This window comes from Mustelus asterias, chromosome 9, assembly GCF_964213995.1.
Source record: "Mustelus asterias chromosome 9, sMusAst1.hap1.1, whole genome shotgun sequence".
NCBI classification, from domain to species: Eukaryota; Metazoa; Chordata; class Chondrichthyes; order Carcharhiniformes; family Triakidae; genus Mustelus; species Mustelus asterias.
Window position 1 is genome coordinate 44,211,315 of NC_135809.1, and position 24,121 is coordinate 44,235,435.

At 40.2% G+C, this 24,121-nt stretch overlaps 1 protein-coding gene across 2 annotated transcripts in view; it reads left to right on the forward strand.

Moving 5' to 3' along the window:
* LOC144498653 (peroxisome proliferator-activated receptor alpha-like) overlaps window positions 1–24,121 on the forward strand; it is a 77,044-nt gene that overhangs the window by 21,213 nt on the left and 31,710 nt on the right. For both annotated transcript variants that reach the window (XM_078220098.1, XM_078220099.1), the window contains exons 3-4: window positions 15,941–16,101; window positions 19,147–19,285. In XM_078220098.1, coding sequence (XP_078076224.1) covers window positions 15,941–16,101; window positions 19,147–19,285 — 300 coding nt within the window. The remainder of the gene's footprint in view (window positions 1–15,940; window positions 16,102–19,146; window positions 19,286–24,121) is intronic.

Consider the following 24,121-nt stretch of genomic DNA (forward strand, 5'->3'; position numbering starts at 1 on the left):
GGAAAAAGTTCATTTTAAGTGGCACAGAGAGAGAGAGGCGAGAGTTCATTGCAAACAGGACAGAAAGATGAGGGTTTGATGCAAAGAGGGAGGAAAGGTGAGGGTTGGATGCAGCCTGTGCAGAAAAATAAGGGTTCATTGCAGACTGTGCGAAAGGCGAGGGTTCATTGCAGTCTGCACGGAAGGGCGCGAGGTCATGGCCCACCCCTACCACCCGCTAAGGAGAAGCAGCTTAGTTTGTGGACTGACTGCCTTCTGAGAAAAATCAAAGTGTAACATTGGAAAAGAGGTAAGTGGTTGGTCAATAGTTTGCTTGTTTATCTAACAATTACAAATAAATTACCTGAGTTTTGAAAGGTTTTATTGGTAGTAGTAAGGGTTACTAACAGTAGTAGAGCTTATATGGAGTAGTTACAATTCTCCTCCCGAATCTAGTGGTGCATTAAGGCAGACTTTTGTCTGTTTCCACAGCTAGAAATTCCTGGAAGAGGTTGTTAGTCGCACAGTGGCTCAATGGTTAGCACTGCTGCCTTACAGCGCCAGGGACCCAAGTTCAAATCCGGGCATGGGTCACTGTCTGTGTGGAGTTTGCACATTCTCCCCGTGTCTGCGTGGGTTTCCTCCGGGCGCTCTGGTTTCCTCCCACAGTCCAAAGACGTGCTGGTTAGGTGCATTGGCCATGCTAAATTCTCCCTCAGTTTACCCGAACAGGCGCCGGAGTGTGGTGACTAGGGGATTTTCACAGTACCTTTATTGCAGTGTGAATGTAAGCCGACTTGTGACAAATAAATAAACTTAGTCTGTCGCCATGGGCTTATGGCTTGAGAGGGACCACTCCACATAAATCTTGGCCGGCCAGGAGTTTTTAATGGGAGTAATACGATTTAATAGTTCTAAATTAACTAAGAAAAATAATTAATAAACATAACAAAGATGGCAGGGCAGGTGATATGTTGAAAGTGCAGAATGTGTATTGTTCCCGGACACCAGTGTGATCCAAGGCATAAGTGTCTGCAAATTGAGGAGCTTTGGCTCAGTTATTAAACTGGAGGCTGAGCTGCAGACACTAAAGCATCAGTGAAGGGGAAAGTTATCTAGACACTTTATTGCCCTTGGGCTAAGAAGAAATTTAGAGTTGGTTAGTGGTCAAGGATAGGCGGGTATGGGAAACTAGTATATAGTAATGGAGGAGCCTCGGCCCCTGACATTGTCCAACAGGTACAAAGTGCTTAGTACATGAATGGATGAGGAGGTGGACGGCAAGGGGTTAAGCAAACTAACCATGGCATAATGGTGAAGGATGCCATTCAAATGGAGGGAGTAAAAAGGAATGTGGTAGTGATGGGAGACCATAAGATCAGGGGATAGATAGTGTTCTCTGCAGCTGTAATAGGGAGCTCTGAAGGCTGCCCGGTACCAGGGCTAAGGACATCTCCTCATGGCTGCGAAAGAACTTAAGTGGGAGGAGGTGGATACAGTTGTCATGATCCATGTGGGAACCAACCACATAGGTAGAACCAAACTCGAGTTAGGCTCCAAATTAAAATGCAGAACACCAAAGGTAATCATCTCTGGATTGTTAACTGAGCTATATGCCAATTGGCATAGGTGCAAAAAGATTAGAGAATTAAATGTGTGGTTCAGAGTGGTATGGGAAAAGGGGGTTTCAATTTATGGAGTACTGGCATCAGTACTCCAGAAAGTGTGAGCTATTTCATTGGAGTGGGCTCCACTTGAACTGGACTGGGTCTTGTGTCTTGGCCAATTGTATAACTAGGGGTGTGTACTGGGTTTTAAACTAACAAAGCAGGTAGGACAGGAAGAGTTCTGGTAAAGGGAGATATAGAAATCCAACAAGAAAGGTCAAGGCATTGGAATGGTATAGCGATGTGGGTAAAGGCTAGCAGAGTGGGAGAGGAAGGGACTGAGTTTAACAACCATTGTGCATCAGTGGATAAAGTCTTTGTGGGGAATACAAGTTTTTAAAAAATGAAAATAAAAGTTATTTATCTGAATGCTTGAAGCTTCTACAATAAGGTAGATAAACTAGTGGCACAAATAGAAGTAAAATGATTTTGATCTAATCATCATTAGGGAGATATGATAAGGTGATCGGAGTTGAAATTAAATGTACCAGAGTACACAATATTTTAGAAGGGTGGGAGGAATGCCAGAGGCGAAAGGGTAGCTCTGATAGTAAAGGATGACCTCAGGATACTAGTGAGAAAAGATCTGGCCTCCAGACTGGGACAATCAAATTGGCAAGAGTGGTCTAGAAAGTGAGTTTGTCGAATGCTTTCATGACAGTTTCTTGGAGTAATACATCTTCGATTTAGTATTTTGTAATGAAGCAGGATTAATTAGTTGTCATGGTAAATGACCTTCTGGGAAATAATGACTATAATACCATTCAATTCCACGTTAAGTTTAAAAGTGACATATTCCAATCACAAACCAGAGTCTTAAATTTCAACAAAGCAATTTGCATAGGTATGAGGGGAGAGTTGATTAAGATTTATTTGGATAAATATTCCAAAACGTATGGCATTAAATGAACAGTGGGAAATATTTTTAAAAACAATTCAAAAGTTCAACCAAAATGCATTCCATTGGAAAACAAGAACTCAGCAAGAAAGACCCATCCATGGCTCACTCAAGTAGTTAAGGATTAGATTAAAAGAAGACACTTACAATGTTACAAAAAAAAGTAGCAAGTCTGAGGATCGGGTGTGTTTTGGTCACCAGCAATGGGCCACCAAAAAGTTAAGAAAAATAAGAATAAACTACCTAGAAATATAAAAATGAATTGTAAAAGCTTTTATAAGTATATAAAAAGGAAGAGAGTAGCTAAAGTAAATGTTACTCCCTTAGAAACAGAGGCAGAAGAACTTATCATGGGGAATGAGGGAATGGCAAAGGAATTTAACAAATATTTTGTCTATCTTCACAGTAGAAGACACAAGTTTTATACCAGAAATAAACAGTAACCCAAGGGCTTAAAGACTGAGGAAATTAATATCAACAGAGAAAAGGTATGGAGAAACTTAAAGGGACTAAAATCCAACAAAATCCTGGGACCTGATGGCCTCACCCTTGGGTTCTAAAAGTGATCGCTGCAGAGATGGTGGATGTGCTGGCTATGATTTTCTAAAAATCCTTAGATTCAGGAACAGTCTCATTTAGATTGGAAGTTGGAAAATGTTACACCGCTTTGTAAGAAAGGAGAGCGAATGAAAACAGTGAGCTGCCAGCCAGTTAGTCTAACATCTGTTGCTGGGAAATTGTTGGAATCTATTATTAAAGAAGTCTTAACAATGCACTTAGAAAGACATATAGCTTAGTATGATTAGAACAAGTCAAATGGTTTTACTAAAGGAAATCCTGTTTGACAAATTTATTAGAGGTTTTTGGAGAGTGTAGCTAGTAGCGTAGATAAAGGAGAATCAGTAGTTGTGGTAGGCCTGAATTTCCAAAAGTCAATTGATAAGCTGCCACACGAAAGGTTAATCAGCTTCAAAAGTTCTCATGGATAAAAGCAAATTACTGCAGATGCTAGAATCTGAAACAAAAACAGAAAATGCTGGAAAATCTCAAAAGGTCTGACAGCATCTCTCCACAGATGCTGTCAGACTTTTTGAGATTTTCCAGCATTTTCTGTTTTTGTTTCAGATTCCAGCATCTGCTGTAGTTTGCTTTTGAGCTCTGAAAAAGGGTGATCTGGACTTGAAACGTTGACTCTATTTTCTCCCCAAAGTTCTCATGGAGTTGGAGTAATACATTAGCTTGGATGCAGGATTGGTGAATGAATCATAAGCGGGGCTTTTTCAAGTTGACAGGCAGTGAATGGTGGAATGCTGCAAGTATCAGTGCAGGGGTATCAGCTATTTACAATTTACATTAATTACTTAGATTACTCTCTTTCTTTTCATCCATCAACATTTGCTGATGATACTCAGCTATGTAGAAAGGTAAGTTGTGGGGCGGGCACAGGCTGCAGAAAGATATGGATAGGTGAATTGAGTGGACAACAAGATGGCAGCTGGAGTATAATGGGAAGTGTAAAGTTATTCAATTTGGTTGTAAAAGTAGAATATTTTTTAAAAAGATGTGAAATGTTGACATTCAAAGGGACTTGGGTGTGTTCATACAAGCAACATAGAAAATTAGCATGCAGGTGCAGCAAGCAAATAGAAGACAAATGGTATGTTGGCCTTTATTGCAAGGGGTTTGCAGTACAAGAATAAAGAAGTCTTGCTGCTGCTGTACAGAGTTTTAGTGAGACTATTTTGAGTACTGGGTGCAGTCTTGGCTTCCACATTTAAGAAAGGAAACTTGCTTTAGAGGCTATACAGCAAAGATTTGCTGACTTGTGGTGACAGCCCCTGAGAAGTGTGTATTATGCTCCCATGAGAGATTTACTAAATTGGGCTCATATTCTCTGGAGTTCAGGAGAACGAGAGATGATCACATTGAAACCTACAGAATTCAGAAGGAACATGATAAAGTGGATTCTGAGAGACTGTTTTTGCTGGCAGAGGAGTCTAAAACATGGGGACATACTTTGGAATTTTATCAGGGCGAGTAAGGCTCGCAGAACTGCATTCTCCGTTGGCCTCGGGCGGGCAAGGTGGTAAAATTCCAACAAAAGTCTCAGGATAAAGGACTGATCATTTAGGACTGAGATGAGGAGAAATCAAAGGGTTGTAAATCTTCGGAATTCTCTGTCCCAGACGGTTATGGATGCTCCATCGTTGAATACATTTAAAGCTGTAATAGACTGATTTTTGGTCTTTTTTTATTCGCTAATGGGATGTGTATGTTGCTGGCTAGGCCAGCATTTATTGCCCATCTTGAATTTCCCTTGAGAAAGGTAGTGCTTGAACTGCTTGATTCCATTTGGTGTAGGTGCACCTACAGTCTTGTTAAGAAGAGAGTTGCAGGATTTTGACCCGGCCATAGTGAAGGAAGGGCAATATAGTTCCAAGTCAGGATGGTGTGGCTTGGAGGAGGACTTATAAGTGGTGTTGTTTCCAGGCATCTTCTGCCCTTGCCCCGTCACAGGTTTGGAAGGTGCAGCCAATGAACATGGAGAGCGGGCGGGAAAAGGAGTTGAAATCCAAGGTCAGACATGATTGTATTGAATGGTGGAGCAGGCTTGATTGGCTTTTTGGTCTATTAATTCTCTTGTTTCTTGTGTTCTCTGGTCTATTCATGCTCTTGTTTCCTAGAGGAAGTTAATCCTGATTGAATTTGACCACAGATATGATGATCAGCCCTCATTTTTTTGTTGAAAGCAGTATAAAAGTGATAGAATCCAAGGATAATACTTTTAATTGTGCATTCTAACCTGCACACTAGAATGGTACTTTGGTCTTGAATACAATGCAACAAAGCACCTTAACATGCATCTTTTGGTAATGGAATTCAATACTTATTTTCTGTTCTTTGTTGTTTATTGGGTAACCCTGTCTCTTTGCTGTGATGTGAAAGGTAAGGAATCTTCAAAATGCAAGAATAAAAGCTTTTGCATCATTCATCCTTACTTTGATGGAATTAGTTTAAACAAGGCCACCTAATTAGCAGCCATAGCTAACATCTATTAATTTTTGACATCACTCTGATGCATCACCTGAGCATTTTATTGCATAAGCTTAGAATTATCATGCAAAATGTACTGCCTGCTCATCACCACGATTGTGATGTGTAGCCTAGCTTTAAACGCTCTGGTTACTGGCTGCACAATCATCAGAGGTCTCAGGTGCATGAGTGACTAGCACTTAGTACATACTTCTTAACACAAAAAAATGTCTGGAAAGAGCCACAGTGGTCTTTGTTGAAGTTCATCCCCGGCAGCTCTGTGAAGCAGTAGTCTGTGCTCTGTGCTGTGTACAAGATTGAGGGACATGGACAGAGTGGCTAAGAAGCAGCTGTTCCCCTTAGTTGAAGGGTCAGTCACAAGGGGATGTAGGTTCATGGAGAGGGGCAGAAGGTTTAGGGGGAAAGTGAAGAAAATCTTCTTTACCCACAGAGTAGTGATGGTCGGGAATGCACTGCCTGCGAGGGTGGTGGAGGTGGGCTGCCTCGTATCCATTACGCGTGTTGGTGCAGACTTGATAAGCCGAAGGGCCTCTTCTGCACTGTATGATTCTATGATTCTGTGTTCCCAGGGATGCACATCGCGATCAATAACATCTGCTGGAGGATCACCAACTTGATGAAAGATGCTCTCTGGTCTGATACTTGTTGGTCTTCCAGTGCAAGTAGTTGTCCATGATTGAGTGTTGCAGACTGACACATTCCAAGGTTTCCGAACTATGTGCTGAGGGAACTACCAAAGCTTGGGGCTGCCACTGCAAAGGCTTATTGGGGAAAGGCACCATCAAAGGCCTTTCTGTCATAATTGTTTTTAGATACCTTCCAAAGAGGTTGCGCATTTGCACAACAAATGAGTTATTGATCAACCTCTTCAATGTGATGTATTGCATCATTGATAAGCTCCAAGCTATCATTGTATTTGGAAGTTTGTCAAGGAGGAATATTGTAGAATTCAAACTCTATTCTTTGATAACTGATATCAGGTTGCTCTATTAAAGCAACTAGTCTATTCTGATTTTCTTTGGTTAGGTTCTATAAAGGCAATTTATCAGGGTAGGAAAGATGCTTTATCATGCAGAATTATACACTACATACTCTTCAAATTTTGTCTCTGGTTTCCTGTGAATATGTCCTGATTTTGGTAATACAAGATTATTTAGTCTTCCGGTGAACTTGTGACTTCAGGTCTTTCAAACATTTCAGCTCTGATGAAATTCAGTACCTGCAATAATAAATATGTTTCAGTGTCATCTTCATGCAAATCACTTGCAATGGCAGTTGTAGGATGTTCTTCCCTTTCCTTGCTTGGTCACTATGAAATCCTTGCTTGGTCACTATAAATTGATTTGTGATAACATTCCTTTGCTGCCAGTAGATATTAGCAGTGGCTCAGTGGTAGCACTTGTACCCAAGTCAAAAGGTGTGGATTCTCACTCCTCTACAGCAACTTCAGCTGTGTCAAGAAATTGTGTTATGAAAATTGCGGTATCTAATAAATGGGAATTGTTTAGGGAGACCGTTTGACCGAGATCTTTGATATTTGGATTAGCCTAGCAGCACTGTAAACAAATATTTTCCTTGGAGAATTAAATGGGCATAGAATTTCAGGAATTAAGTCACAGATGGTTAAAGTCAAAGAGATGAGGGCGAATTTCACACTTTTTATATTCTAAAAGGGTGCACTCATTGAAGAAATGTTATTAAGACGGATCTCTAAGACAAGTAATTCAGATGAGAAAAGATCAAACAAGCCAGTGTCTGGGGAAATCCTGTTTGAACAGCCAGTTGCTTCTATTCTAAACCAGAAGCAATCCCAAAAGAGATAAGTGTCAAATGTGGTAACTATTGTTGGATTTTGCTTAGTTTTAAAACCTATAGGATATTGTTTGGGGAGGTATAGAGGGGATTGGAATTAGGTTAATTTAACAATATTGTGTGTAGTATCTTTTTAGTTGCCTTTCTTGGTGTATGTTTTACTGTTCAGTAAACATTTATTTTGTCTAATTGGAATCTCCCTCAGTGGTCGCATCCTTTCTCACATTATACCAAATTCTAAAAAATAAATTTGGGAACCAGCGTCACACAAGTTTTCCTCGGATTTGAAATGCCCTAGCATTTCACATCAGCTGTGTTCCTAACAAAACTGGGGCCCCTTTACAGGATATTGAATGCATGATTCCTTATTTGTATTGGAATGAATGATTGTAAAAGTAATGAGTATGAGGATTGTATTGAACCAGGTGGGGTATTGTGAGATTCTAAAGTAAGGTGACTGCAATTGCTAAGACTTGTTTGGGAGTAGAGGATATAACCTTGAAGTGTAACTAAATTGATGGAATTGACAGATAATTTGCAATTGGGATTAAAGAAAGATGACATAAACTAAGCATTTGAAGTTGCAAGGGATACCTGAGTTATCTCAAGGGAGAGGCAGTTGGATTGGCTAGGATACTGTTGCAAATGAAGAGACTTGAATTGGAGGCAGAGGGGAAAAAGAGAGAATGTTTCGAAGATAAATGTTTAGAAACTATGTTCTATGTCAAATAGAAATGAAGGATAAAGAAAAAGGAAAAAGAGCGCATTTCAAAGAGAAGAGGCAGAAAGAAAGGAGAGGGATAGAAAGAAGACCGGAAAGCATTTGGAAACGGAGAGGTTAGCAAAGGAAGAAGGAGGAAAGAGAAGGAGGCTTGCAGCTTAAAAAGCTGGCAGTTTAAAAAAAAAAGACACACCAGAGGAACATAAGAACATAAGAAATAGGAGCAGGAGTAGGCCATCTAGCCCCTTGAGCCTGCCCCGCCATTCAATAAGATCATGGCTGATCTGAAGTGGATCAATTCCACTTACCCGCCTGATCCCCATAACCCCTAATTCCCTTACCGATCAGGAATCCATCTATCCGTGATTTAAACATATTCAACGAGGTAGCCTCCACCACTTCAGTGGGCAGAGAATTCCAGAGATTCACCACCCTCTGAGAGAAGAAGTTCCTCCTCAACTCTGTCCTAAACTGACCCCCCTTTATTTTGAGGCTGTGCCCTCTAGTTCTAGCTTCCTTTCTAAGTGGAAAGAATCTCTCCACCTCTACCCTATCCAGCCCCTTCATTATCTTATAGGTCTCTATAAGATCCCCCCCTCAGCCTTCTAAATTCCAACGAGTACAAACCCAATCTGCTCAGTCTCTCCTCATAATCAACACCCCTCATAAGACCATAAGACATAGGAGCGGAAGTAAGGTCATTCGGCCCATCGAGTCCACTCCACCATTCAATCATGGTTGATTTCAACTCCATTTACCCGCTCTCTCCCCATAGCCCTTAATTCCTCGAGAAATCAAGAATTTATCAATTTCTGTCTTGAAGACGCTCAACGTCTCGGCCTCCACAGCCCTCTGTGGCAATGAATTCCACAGACCCACCACTCTCTGGCTGAAGAAATTTCTCCTCATCTCTGTTCTAAAGTGACTCCCTTTTATTCTAAGGCTGTGCCCCCGGGTCCTAGTCTCCCCTGTTAATGGAAACAACTTCCCTACGTCCATCCTATCTAAGCCGTTCATTATCTTGTAAGTTTCTATCAGATCTCCCCTCAACCTCCTAAACTCCAATGAATATAATCCCACGATCCTCAGACGTTCATCGTATGTCAGGCCTACCATTCCTGGGATCATCCGTGTGAATCTCCGCTGGACCCGCTCCAGTGCCAGTATGTCCTTCCTGAGGTGTGGGGCCCAAAATTGCTCACAGTACTCCAAATGGGGCCTAACCAGTGCTTTATAAAGCCTCAGAAGTACATCCCTGCTTTTGTATTCCAAGCCTCTTGAGATAAATGACAACATTACATTTGCTTTCTTAATTACGGACTCAACCTGCAAGTTTACCTTTAGAGAATCCTGGACTAGGACTCCCAAGTCCCTTTGCACTTTAGCATTATGAATTTTGTCACCGTTTAGAAAATAGTCCATGCCTCTATTCTTTTTTCCAAAGTGTACGACCTCGCACTTGCCCACGTTGAATTTCATCAGCCACTTCTTGGACCACTCTCCTAAACTGTCTAAATCTTTCTGCAGCCTCCCCACCTCCTCAATACTACCTGCCCCTCCACCTATCTTTGTATCATCGGCAAACTTGGCCAGAATGCTCCCAGTCCCGTCATCTAGATCGTTAATATATAAAGAGAACAGCTGTGGCCCCAACACTGAACCCTGCGGGACACCACTTGTCACCGGTTGCCATTCTGAGAAAGAACCTTTTATCCCAACTCTCTGCCTTCTGTCTGACAGCCAATCGTCAATCCATGTTAGTACCTTGCCTCGAATACCATGGGCCCTTATTTTACTCAGCAGTCTCCCGTGAGGCACCTTGTCAAAGGCCTTTTGGAAGTCAAGATAGATAACATCCATTGGCTCTCCTTGGTCTAACCTATTTGTTATCTCTTCAAAGAACTCTAACAGGTTTGTCATCTCTGGTATCAACCTGGTGAACCTTCTCTGCACTCCCTCCAAGGCCAATATATCCTTCCGCAAATAAGGGGACCAATACTGCACACAGTATTCCAGCTGCGGCCTCACCAATGCCCTGTACAGATGCAGCAAGACACCTCTGCTTTTATATTCTATCCCCCTTGCGATATAGGCCAACATCCCATTTGCCTTCTTGATCACCTGTTGCACCTGCAGACTGGGTTTTTGCGTCTCATGCACAAGGACCCCCAGGTCCCTTTGCACAGTAGCATGTTGTAATTTTTTATTACAAGGAAGGTGGAGAAGGACTTATTTCCAGACAAAAACCTAGTGGGGAGATGTTTACATTTGTACAGGCTCTTTCAACATTTGATAGAAAGGATGTGGAGGCATTTTTCTGTTTGTTTTAAAAAAATAGTTAAACAAATGAAAAAATCATAAGGGATTTGGATATTACTTTTACAAAGTAGGCTACCTACGTGTCTCTAACAGTGAAGAAAGCTGTACTTGATGCTTTTGAGTTGGTACCAGAGGCATATAGACAGAAGTTTTTAAACATAAGAAAACAGGACAAACTTTTATATTGAATTTGAAAAGGTTAAACAGAGTAATTTTGATATGTGGCTAAGAACAGTAAAGATAGAAGGAACCCATGAGGCTCTCGGAGAAATAATTCTTTTGGAAGAATTTAAAGATTCATTGCCTTCACTGGTAAGGACTCGTGGAGTAACAAAAAGTTATAACTGACAGACAAGCAGCTGATGACTATGAATTAGTTCATAGATCAAACCTTTTTTTACAACATCTTTGTTGGTCTCAGAAATAGAAAATGGGACGGTCAGTTAAAAGAAGGAATAGTTGAAAATTCCAAAGAGATCCCACCTCAATAGAAAGGAAGGCGCTAGGGATACAAGGGATATGCAGAAGATTAGATGCTTTCATTGTATCACATCAGTGTTCTGGGCATTGGACAAACCAGTTGGAATTGTGGAACTTAAATATTAATTCTGAGACTGTGAAACAAGAAATAAGGTCGAATCTCTTCAGAGTAAAACAAACAATAGGACTGGATGGAGGTGTGAAAGTGTGTGTACAGCTTATCCAGGGTCAGAGTGAACAACAGCAGAATATGTGTTTAAGGACTTTGTGAATGAAAAGTCTTTTCATATTTACAAAATGGAGTTGGTAAAGATATTATAATTAGATACTGGTGCAAGTCAATCACTAATGTTTTACAATAAGGACATTTGCTGTCCAGAGGGGATTTTGAAGGAAAAGGTTCTAGTAAGTGATATTCATGGGTAAGCTGAAATAATTCTTCTGGTGAAAGTAAACTTGAAGTAGTTTAAAGACAGCAGAAGTGATTTGAGTGGTTAAAAAAATTGCCTATTGCGGGAGTTCAATTTATCTTTGGGAATGATGTAGCTGGGTCACAGATAGCGACACTACTGTAGTTGAATAGCCTTTAGTAAGTCAAGCTACAGAGATGGAGAATCCTGGTTTGTTTCCTGATTGTGTGATTACAAAATCATGGGCACAGGAGAAGTGTCGCACAGGATAAGGGGCGTGAGATATAATTAGCTGATGCTATCTTTAGTGAAATGGTCCAAGATGAAAGGAAGGGCATTAAGGCAACTGGCAAGTTTAGTTCAAAGAAATTAAGAGTTGCAGAATTGAGATGCAAAGATAAAACGGGTCTGTCAAACAGTGTGTTTTCCTGAATGCTATTATGTGAAGGATAATACACTAATGAGAAAGTGGAGACCTTCTCATGTTACTGAGGATGAAAAATGGGCAGAGCTTCATCAAATTGTACAATATCTCAGTATAGGAAAAGATTCTGCAAATAGCCCATGTGATTCCATTGGGAACATTTTAGGAATAAGGAAAACTTGGGCAAAATACAGAAACAGTTTTACTGGCCTGGGGTAAAGTCGCCATGGTCCCAGATGACCATAGGCTGCTCTGCACTTGTGAAGGGGAGAGCTGACTGATGGTGATTTAACCTGTGGATCACCACACCGCAGGCAAGAGGCAAGGTTGAGAAAATGGGCCTTCATGAGTAACCTTAGCCAGTACAGGAACTGAGCCCATGCTGTTGGTGTCACTCTGCATCACTAACGAGCTGTCCTGAGCTAAACCGACACCCAACGATGTAGTTGAACATGTCACACATGTCAAGCAATAAGAAAACCGCAAGCTGTAATAAAACAGGTGCCTTTCATTCCCATACAGCTTTTGAGGAGTCTTTCATGATCGTTTTGGTAGATGGTGTGGGAACCCTTTCTAAAACAAAAAGTGGAAATCAGTACTTACTGACGATTATGGATGTATCCATTAGATTTCCAGAAGCCATTCCATTAAGAAACTTTTGCAGCGAAAAGAGTTATAGAATAATTTACCAATTATTTTACTGGATACGGCTTGCATAAAGAAATACAATCAGGTCTTGAGTCAAATTTTATTATTTTAGGAAATCATGAATAATCTGAAGCAGTTAAATTCATCAGCATACCATCCAGAGTTAGAGAGATGGTATGAGACTTTTAAAACAATAATGAAAACATAGTCAGGATTAACCACATGATTAGGACAAAGGAATTCCATTTTGACTATTAGCCAATAGGGTTGCACCAAATGGTTCAATGAAATTTAGCTCCTTTGAGTTGGTGTTTGGGCACAAGGTAAGAGGACCACTCAAATTGGTTCAGGAGAAGTTGTTGCGTAAGATGTGAGAAACCACACTCTTAGAATATGTCAGATTTCAGAGAGAGACTAAAGGTGGCGTGTGAATTGGTGAGGACGCATCTAGAAATATGAAACCAGAAGCCGATAAGAAAACAAAGACTCATAGTTTTGTAACAGGGAAGAAAGTGTTAATTACTTTGCCAGTATCAGGTGAACCATTAACAGCTAGGATTGGTGGATTATACCAAATTGAGAAAACATTTAAGTGAAGTGAATTATCTGGTAAGTGCTCCAGGTAGAAGAAAATCCCACTGGGTATATCTCTCAAACATGCTCAAGAAATACTTTGATTGGGGACATGACAAAAAAATATTGATAGTGGTGAAGCAGGGGAAAAGAAGAAAAATTCTGAAAGTGACTTTCCTCTAATTCAGTTGGGTAAAGAGGAAGTACATAATTTTTAAAAAATTCTGAGTTACCTTCCAGAGACGAACTGGGGCAAATTGAAGGAGCTACTGCTGTCATATAAATCAATTTGTGGGGATAATTTGGGTGAAATGGAGGTAGCCATGCATGATATAGATTTGGGAGATGCATTTACAATAAAACAACATTGTATAGGTTAAATGTATCATAGAAGCCCTACAGTGCAGAAAGAGGCCATTTGGCCCATCGAGTCTGCACCGACCACAATCCCACCCAGGCCCTACTCCCATATCCCTACATATTTTACCCGCTAATCCCTCTAATCTACGTATCTCAGGACACCTGAGGAGCAATTTTAGCATGGCCAAACAACCTAACCCGCACATCTTTGGACTGTGGGAGGAAACCGGAGCACCCGGAGGAAACCCACGCAGACACGAGGAGAATGTGCAAACTCCACACAGTGATCCAAGCCAGGAATCGAACCCAGGTCCCTGGAGCTGTGAAGCAGCAGTGCTACCCACTGTGCTACCATAGTTATGTTATCACAGGTGCAAAAAGAAATTGAATATATGGTCCAAAATGATACTATTGAATTGAGTTCTAGTGATCGGAGTTCACCTACTGCGATGGTACCGAAGCCAGAAAAGTGAATTTCACCACCAAGAGGGATTCACTTCTTATTCCACGATTGAAGAATTGTATTGAAAAGGTGGAACAGTCAAAATTCATTACAAAAATAGCCTTGCCAAAAAGACAAAAGCAAGTACCTTTATCAGAAAGGGAGAAAGAAATTTCAACATTTGTGGTGCCAGATGGATCTTATTGGTTTAAAGTTGTGCCGTTTGAAATGAAAAATGCATCGGCAACATTCCAGAGAGTAGCTAATGGACTAAGCCACTGTGCTATATACATTGGCCATTTGGTGGCATTTAGTCAGAGTTGGGAGGAACACCTACAACATCTGAAAGACCTGTTTGATCTCTTAAGAAAAATTAACCTGGTCATGAACTTGGCAAAAGGTGAGTTTGCTAAAGCCCAGCTCTCATATTTAGGCCATATTGTGGGACATGGTCAGATGCAAATACATATCAATTGGGAATTTCCAGAACCTACAATGAAAAAGGAAGTTTTGAGACTTCTGGAACTGAGTGGATTTCGCCATAAGCAGTGTGGTGGCACCATTAATGGAACTCTTGAAGAAGAATAAGAAATTTAACTGGACAGTGGAATGTCAAACTGCATTCAAAGATCTAAAATCCATATTAACGCCAGTTTTAGCCACAAAAGGTTACAACAAACAATTTAAACCGGCTGTGGATTCAAGTGATATTAACATTGGAGCTGTGTTGCAGCAGGAGAATAACACTAATATAGAAAAGCCTGAGGAAATTAAACCATCATCAACAGAAGTATTCTACTATCGAAAAGGAAACATTGAGTTTGATTTTGGCATTGTGGCACTTTGAAATTTATGTTGCTAATAATATTGTAGACAATTGTGTATGCAAACCATAACCCCCTAAAATTTCTGGAAAGATTTTGGGATCGGTACCTCAGATTATTTCGATGGAGTGTGTTATTTCAACCATTTAACTTAAAAAAAAATCCATATGCCTGGAAAAGAGAACCTAATTGTTGATGCAGTATCAAGGATGTGAATTTTAAAGCGATTGTGAACCGTGTGAGAGCTGACATGGATCTTTATTTGTAAAGAAACTTTGCGGTATATTTTCTGTTAATGCATGCATTCTGATTTTTGTAATTGTAGATGAGGTAGAAATGTTAAATAGTTGAGAAATGAATTGTCTTCTCGGTGCTTAATTTCTAAAAATGGAGGGAGGTGTCAAGAAGTTGTAATAAAATGAAAATTAAGGAGTCTAATAAATGAGCATTGGTTAGGAAGACGGTTTGACTGAGGTCTTTGACATGCAGATTAGTCTAACAACACTAAACCGTTATTTACCCAAGAGAAGTGGATAACAATAGGGCATAGAATGTCAGGAGTTAAAAGTACAGATGGTGAAAGTTCACAAGAGAAGATGAGAATGAATTTTACACTTGTATTCTATAAGGATGTCATTAAGAAGGACTTCGTAAAACCAGTATCTCCGATTTTTAAAACAAAAGCAGTATGTCGGTGGTAAGATTCATTCTACATGGGGAACTGAGCAGAGCAGAGTTGGTCCAAAGTCTCAGCCACACTGAGCAGGAACCCGTATTCACTCCAAACAAGCCAGTGTCTGGGAAATCCTGTTTGAACCGCCAGTTGTTTCTATTCTAAACCAGAAGCAATCTCAAAAGAGATATACTTGCCAAATGTGGTAACTATTGTTGGATTCTGCTTATAGCTTTAAATATATTTCTAAAGTACTGAAGTTGGGATGTTCTGAGATCACAAAAGGTACTATATGTAAGATCAATATTTCTGCTTCATGATTTGGACCCAGCTAATGTTCCAAATCATAGAAAAGAAACTTGAAATGCCAGTTCCTAACTGTATTTGGTATAATGTGGGGAAAGGTGTGAAGACCATTTGGAAAATTCCAGTCTCCTTGTAATAATTAAACAAAATAAATGATTGTTGAACAGTAAAACATACAACAAAGGCAACTAAAAAACATACACTTAACTATTTGTTCAAGGATTATTAAAAGCAACACAACTGGCTAAGATGTAAAAATAAATCTAGCATGTATCTATTTTTACTTGGCTTACTTGATTAATCTCAAAAGATTTTCAATGCTTTTTTTTTGCTTCGCCATTTACCTTCAGATACTCTTACACCGGCCTCTAGTCCATCATCAGCAACCTTTCCGGTTACACCATTAGCCCAAGATGAAGCTTCCACCTCTAGCCTCAGCATAGAGTGTCGAGTGTGTGGGGACAAGGCTTCTGGCTTTCATTATGGTGTACATGCCTGTGAGGGTTGTAAGGTATGTGCAATATCATTGTCTTTTTCTTGAAAGTGTGAGTTTTGTTGATTTTCTTTGTCAATGTAGTGTTACAATACTTTTATCAGTGACTCCTACTAATGGTTAAAGGAGATATAGCATTGACTTGTATTCAATTCTGACTGCTTTACCAAACATACAGTATCAAAGAGGTCGATCCTATTATTGCTCAACATTTTGGTACTTGATTTCAGATGCTAGGGACATTGGACACTTGGCTGAATGCAGACTTGAAGTTCTTAGGATGTCAGTTCATGTCCATATTCATCTATTTTGGATATTGGCAATACTAGGTGAAGTGGAGTCTCCTCCCTCTTGGCATACAACCGCCCACCACTCCACTTTCCCAGATGCTGAGTTTGAGATTGATGCTTTGGATCATCCACTCGTTATTTTGGACAACATTTATTCTGTAAAATTAAATTCCTCAAGGGAAGTATATGGCTAGAAGTATACAGTACAACTATTATCTTCAACTAGTTGGATTTCTTTCTGGTTGATTCAGAAATTTATTCTGATAAGACAGCTGGTGGAGAACATTACCCTACTCATCACTGAGGCCCATAGAGCCTTATTTGCGGATATAGTAGCAGTCCAGCTCCACCTGCTGCATGGGTATATGTTTGACAATTTTAACTGTTTCCGAGTGAAAGATACGAATCCCTTAATGTTGTGGAATAAAAAAACTAGACAATCATTTTTAGCACAAAAACACACGGACATTCTGACCTGCAGAATTTCAGATGGTTTTTCATAGTGATGGCAGCTTGGAATTTTAAATTGAACCATTTCCGTGTTGTCTCAGACTCTCATGGGAGCATCTCGTTTTACAAAAAGTATGCAAAAATGTGGAACAATTAGTTTTTTTATCTTCTCTTAAAACATGAACATTGTACTCAAGGTCATGTGCCGTCCTTTTTATGAATTAAATGTTCTATTGAATTGAAGGGAGAGGCCATTTTCCCTATCTATCCCATTGTTCCATCAAAACCTATGATGTCCCATCAATGGATCTAACAGACCCTTAACTGATTCCAGAATTCTTGCTTCCACTGCCTATCTTGAAGACCATGCCAGGTATTAATTAGTCTGTGTGTAGCAGTGCTTGACATCAGTCCTGATCATTTCTTTGTCAGTTTGTATCTAAGTTCTTTTGTCTTAAAATAACTTTAAATTCTCTCTTTATTTTATTTACTGTATGGTAAATTGCTATCAGGTAAATTCTCTTTTTTTTTCAATGGTGAAGGGCTCCAGTTTTGCTAACTTTCTGTAGGGTCATTGGACTGATTGCGGAAGTAACCTCACTCCTTCCAGATTGCTTTTGAGGGCTTTGAGTTTCCCTTGTACACTGGTGGCCAAAATTGAACTCGTATTCAAGATGTGGCCTGACCTCCGAGCTATAAAGCTCCGGAATGAATACCTTGGCTAAATTATTGATTTGACAAATAGCTCAATTTGTTTTTGTTTTGTTAGTTGCTATTATGCAATGAATATGATCAGTAAGGTGTCTACTATAAGGTCCAAATCTCTCAACTTCTCCCAATATTACTTTTACATCATGCCTCTAATTCTTAACTCATTAACCCGTTTTGAATTTCATTTGCTATAGTTCTGTCTGGTTTTGAATATTGCCGAGATCTGTCTGGATATACATTTGGGCGATTCGCCCTGTACTTAAGTTATTTAACTGATTTATTTAGGGCTGCTCCTTGCAGACATAAAGCCTTCTCAGGAACATGATATTTTACATCAGCAGGAGTGTCAAAGCACTCCAGCACTACTGGTGCTGCTCACCATGCCATCCTCCAGCTCTAACATCCACTGCTTGCCAGCGACTTTGCTCACCACATACACACCCCCGCTCTTCCCTCAAGACCACCCTCAGGGTCTTCTCCGACATTAAGATTGCGGAGGGAGGAATAAGTGTGTGAACAGAACTGGGGCAGGAGGGTGGATGAGCAAAGGTCAGAGAAAGGGGTGAGCAGAGCTGGGGGTAGGGGAAGGGTGTGCTGAAGTGTATAACAGCTGACTGGACTTAAAAGTTGAATGAAGGAACCCTTGTAAACACTTAAAATAGCTATAAGCACTTGTAGACACTTAACACAGCACCTGCCAGAACAGTGGAGCTGGACCTTAAGGGGCATGTCTTTCCCCAATAACCTCAAAAGAGGCTTGGATTTGGTGTAGTGGTGCTTTGCAGCTTGCCTTCCTGAGTTCCTTTGGTTGCATCGTGCTGCAGCTGGGAGAGGAAGCCCATGCTATCCAACAGCTCACTGTCAATCTCTGTTAGTGGCATACGCCACCACTTCACTGCTGTCCAGAAGATCCAGGCTAATGGAATTTCTTATTTAGTTTGTTATACCTTGTTGCCTTCTTCCTCCCTTTCAAATATCTTCTCAAACACTTTGTCTTCATCTGTACTTTTGCCTTGCTATTACCTTTAATCTTATTCTTCCTGGTTTGATGATTTTTTTGGCTCCTTCACTTAAACTTCTGAGAGATGCCTTCCACATATGAGGAATGCAAAATGTTTTTGTTGTCTTAGACTTTCAAGGAACCTAATATTGGTTTTACTTTGGCAAGTGCGTGCTGCAAATAGCACTGCTCAATACAAGAATCATATATGAATGTTTTGCTAATATAGGAAAGCAATAGTATTCAGAATTATTGATCTTTATCAGTAGGCTCCTTTATTACAATGCACTTTTCTTGGATTAATTCTCTAGACTAACAAATTTTGTGCAGATTATGGTTAAGGGCAGAAATCGTAACTTTACCTCAGGACTATAGAAGTCATCTGTTTAAAGTTTGTTTCATTGACTGTTTCTGAAAGTGGATTCATAATATCCATATAAATGGAAATGACATCATGACTGGAGGGAAAATAGCAAACCAAAAATCAGAATGTCAAATTAGTATTTTTCTGTAATTTGAGAAAATAAGGAAAGATTATATTATTTAAACCAAGATCTTCTACTCTATTAGAATCAGGTTGCTCTATAATTGCTGCTGTGATTTTTATTACAGGGCTTTTTTCGGCGAACAATACGATTGAAACTGGATTATGATCAGTGTGAACGCAATTGTAAGATTCAAAAAAAAAACCGCAATAAGTGCCAGTCCTGTCGTTTTCAGAAGTGCCTTTCTGTGGGAATGTCACATAATGGTATGTGAAGGCTGTGGTCCAGATTTCAAAGCAAAAGCTTAAACAGTTTGGCTCTGATTGGGAGGTGCATAAGTTGTTCACAGGGCATAGATTGATGTATCTATTTTTTTGCATAAGCATATCCAAGTTATGTCGCATGTTACACATTCTGGTTTAGCTGCATTAGATTTTGGTCCTATGTTCTTATATGGCCAATACATGTAGGACTGAATAATAGTCTCAATCCGCATCTGGAAGTCAGTGGCATTCTGATGTCTGGGTCTGCAGTAGGGAGTGCACCTGATTGCGTTAGTTGCCTATTAAAAAACCTGTATGATTCTCACCCTGAAGGCATATTATTGCCTTCTGAATGCCTTCTGTGAGTTGGGTCATTAATGATCTTAATTACCTTAATTGCAATTTAAATAATGTGGGCAGGTTTCTGACTTTTTAACATGCCTCTGTACTATATATAGCAAACTGTCATGAAGATGTCGTAAATGGTGCCCCAACATCATCACATCCCATATTATATTCTAGAAAGTGACAAATATTATTCAGTCTGTAGTGCTTGATGGGCTGGTGTGGTTCGAGAGCTGCTCATGACTCCTTGACTATCTGTATGACTGCTTACCTGATATTAAATCCCTATGGTTTATAGTCTCCCATATCCAGTTAGTTCATCTTTAACATTAGCCTGCAGATGCCAAGAACTGCAATTTGAAAGGAGACCAACAAAACACACAAAATGCTTGCTAAGGGGAGAATAAGCGAGTCAACATTCAACGAGGTAGCCTCAGCTGCTTCACTGAGCAGGAAATTCCACAGATTCACAACCCTTTGGGTGAAGAAGTTCCTCCTCAACACAGGCTTAAATCTGTCCCCCCTTATTTTGAGGCTATGCCCCCTAGTTCTAGTTTCACCTGCCAGTGGAAACAACCACCCTGCTTATATTTTATCTATTCCCTTCGTAATTTTATGTTTCTATAAGATTCCCCCTCATTTTTCTAAATTCCAATGAATACAATCCCAGTCTACTCAGTTTCTCCTCATTAGCCACCCCCTCAACTCTGGATTCAACCCAGTGAATCTTCTCTTCACCCTCTCCAGTGCCAGTGCATCCTTTCTCAAATAAGGAGACCAAAACTGTGCATAGTATTCCTGGTGTGGCCTCACCAGCACCTTATACAGCTGCAACATAATCTCTCTGTTTTTAAACTCCATCTCTATAGCAATGAAGGACAAAATTCCATTTGTTTTCTTAATTACCTGCTGCATCTGCAAACCAATTGTTTGCGATTCATGCACAAGGACACCCAGGTCCCTCTGCACAGCAGCATGCTGCAATTTTTTACCACTTAAATAATCCATTTTGCTGTTATTCTTGCCAAAATTTATGACCTCACATTTACTAACATTGTACTCCAAATGCCAAACCCTTTCCCACTCACTTAAACTATCTATATCCTTCTGCACACTTTGCTCTACCACTCATCTTAGTGTCATCTGCGAACTTTGACACACTACACTTGGTCTCCAACTCCAAATCATCTATGTAAATTGTAAACAATTTTGGTCCCAACACTGATCCCTGAGGCACGCCACTAGTCACTGATCGCCAACCAGAAAAACACCATTTGTCTTCACTCATTGCTTTCTGTTGGTTAACCAATCTTCTATCCATGCTAATATATTACCTGTAACATTGTGCACCTTTATCTTATGGAGCAGCCTTTTGTGCGGCACCTTGTCAAATGCCTTCTGGAAATCCAGATACACCACATCCACCGGTTCTGCCGTTGTCCACCGTGCTCGTAATGTCCTCAAAGAGTTCCAGTACATTAGTTAAATATGAGTTGTCTTCCTTGAACCCGTGCTGCGTCTGCCTAATAGGACAATTTCTATCCAGATGTCTCACTATTTCTTCCTTAATAATAGATTCAAGCATTTTCCCCACTACAGAAGTTAAGCCAACCGGCCTATAGTTATCCGCTTTTTCTCTACCTTTTTAAAACAGTGACGTCACTTTTGCTGTGATCCAATCTGCCGGAACCATCCTAGAGTCCAGCGAATTTTGATAAATTACCATGAGCACATTTGCTATTTCCCCGTAATAGTAGTAGTAGAAGAAAAGGTGCTAATATTAAAGGAGAAGTTGAAATTGAACCCAGGTCCCTGGCGTTGTGAGGCAGCAGTGCTAACAACTATGCCACCATGCCACTCTTCTACTAATGTCATTTATGAGCACTACGTGTTTAATCCTAGAGCTTGGGAAGAGGGGGGAATATTGATCAGTATATCTGTACTGAGACATCTGGCTGAATCTTATGAATTTAGACAACTGAAGGATAACCTCATCAAAGGTAGCCTTGCCTTAGGAACAAGAGATTCTTCTGTGAGTGCATGTCTGCAGAGAGAAGAGAAACTTATTCTAAGGAAAACTCATGAAAGATGAGTTTGCAGAGGCTCTGTGGTTGCTAATCAACAACTGAAGAGTATTGATGAGAGAGCTGCAAGGCTGTGCGCTATGCTGAGAGGTAGTCCAAGCCTTCCAAGCACAAATCAATGAAGGAAAGGAAGGACAACTTGCATAAGGATCAAGATTGGGCTACAGAATACACTGTAGGGGACATCACAAGAAAGACAAGGAAGTGCGGAAAGCAGTGCTTTAAACGCAAGGTGCCGAACTGCTTTGTATACAAGAAGAAAATCAAGCCTATAAAAGATGGTTGCTGAAAAGATGTCAGATGATGATTCTGACAAATCACTCTATACCCTAGAACAGTTGGCGTTGTCAGGTCTTGAGGTTAAAAAATAGTTTGTGACTGTTGGAATGATGACTGCAGATCATCAAGTTAATATGAAGTGTCAGATAGATGCTGGTGTTACAGGCAACATCATGTGTTTCACAGGCTTGTGTGACGTTTGTCAAGGTGGTGTTCCAAAATGAAGAAGCAGTGGAAAATAATGTTAAGTCTCTATGATGGAATGATACTTGCCCCAAGAGGATAAACTAAGCTGAAAGAGCAATACAATGGGAAGAAAGAAGATCTGCAGTTCCAGATAGTGCATACTGAGTAAAATCCCTCCATCTCAGCTGAAACAAATCAAAATCTTGGACTGGCACCAAGATTGATTACTGAACAGATGCTCACAGATTGCAACGATATTTTCACAGGTCTTGGATGTCGTCTTGTGGATATCACTTTGAGGTCAAGAAGAGTGAGGCCAACTCAACATCATTTGAGGAGAGTTCTAGCTCCTCTCAAAACCAACCTGAAGGGCAAAATAAAGGAGCTTGAAAAGAATGGAGTAATCAAGAGAGTAACAACTACAGACGGGATTAGCAGCATGGTAGCAGTGAAAACAACCAGGATCTATAAAGCTTTAAAGAGATCTTGTTATCCTCTGCCAACCATTAAAGAAATTCTGCCACAACTTGCCAATGCATATGCCTTTACTCCCCTAGATGGTAATGATGGATATTGACACATGAAGGTAGATGAAAGCAGCAGTTTTCTGACTATGTTCTGGACACCATTTGAGAGGTACAGATGCTTGCTCATACGGTTTGGCATTTCTACTCCTCTGGAAGAGTACCAATTCAGACAAAGTGAGATGATCTACCAGAGGTGGAAGCATTCATGGATGATCTGCTAGTCCTCGTGTGTGGAGTCAGAATGGAAGGAGCTATTGCAGAAAATAATCGGAATCTAGTGAGAATGCTAGAGCTTGACAGGTGAACTTGATGCTGAACAACAAAAAAACTATGACTGAAGTCACATATGTAGGTGAAAGCTAAAGGACTTCACACTGATCCTGATACGGTGCAGTGTAGCAGGGATGCAGCAACCGACAGATGTAAAGTTGGCACTACCTAGCCAGGTTCTTGTCCAATTTGTGAGTGTGAACTCACTGCAGAGGGTGTTCAGTGATATTGGGGCACTGTGCAAGAAGCAGCTTTTACTTGCATCAAATAACTCGTAATGACAATGCTAACGCTGAGGTACAATGATGTCTGTAGACCTTTGGCCTCTTGTGCATCTAACCCTATGTATGCTCCGTATTTGGTGATGGAGCTTTCAGCTACTGGTCTCCCACTCTTAGGAATTTCTTTGCTTAATCACTGTACCTCTACACTTCCCTCTTCTGCTACAAAATTTCCTTAAAATCCATCATATTTCCAAACTTCTAACCACCCCTCCAATCTCTCTTTTTCTCTAGCACAATGTCCATTTTACATTTGACTGTGAAATGCTTTAGGCCACTCTGTTAATACTGCTTTATATAATTGTATGTTATGTCAGCTTTTTTGAAGTTGTTTGCTAAATTATTTACCCATTCGAGGTCAATGAGTACAAAATTTAGCCACTGCTAAATTTCAACTGTCTTGTTCAACTACCTTTCACAATTAAGTATGGTAATTTCTTGAATGTTCAGCACTACTAGTCTATTAGCACATGAGAAATAGAGGCAGGAGTAGGTTGTTCGGTCCCTCAAGCTTGCTCCATCATTCAATACCAAGCTGATCTGATTGTGGCCTTCACTTTACTTTCCTGTCTGCCCTGAAAAGCCTTGACTCCTTTGGTGATTAAAAATCCGTCCAACTCCACCTTGAATATATTCAATAACCCAGCCTCCACTGCTCTCTGTGGAAGAGAATTCCAAAAACTAATGACCCTAACTATAGTGCAAGAGCAGAGTTGCATCTTTATTTCCAAAGGAATTTGCACATAACTGATTTTATGTTAAAACATTGCAATGCACAAATATCCTCAAAGCATTTGCACTGCCTCCAAGTGATGTTCATTGAAACTTCACACTTAGCTCAATAGCATATCCCCCACCCTAATGCAT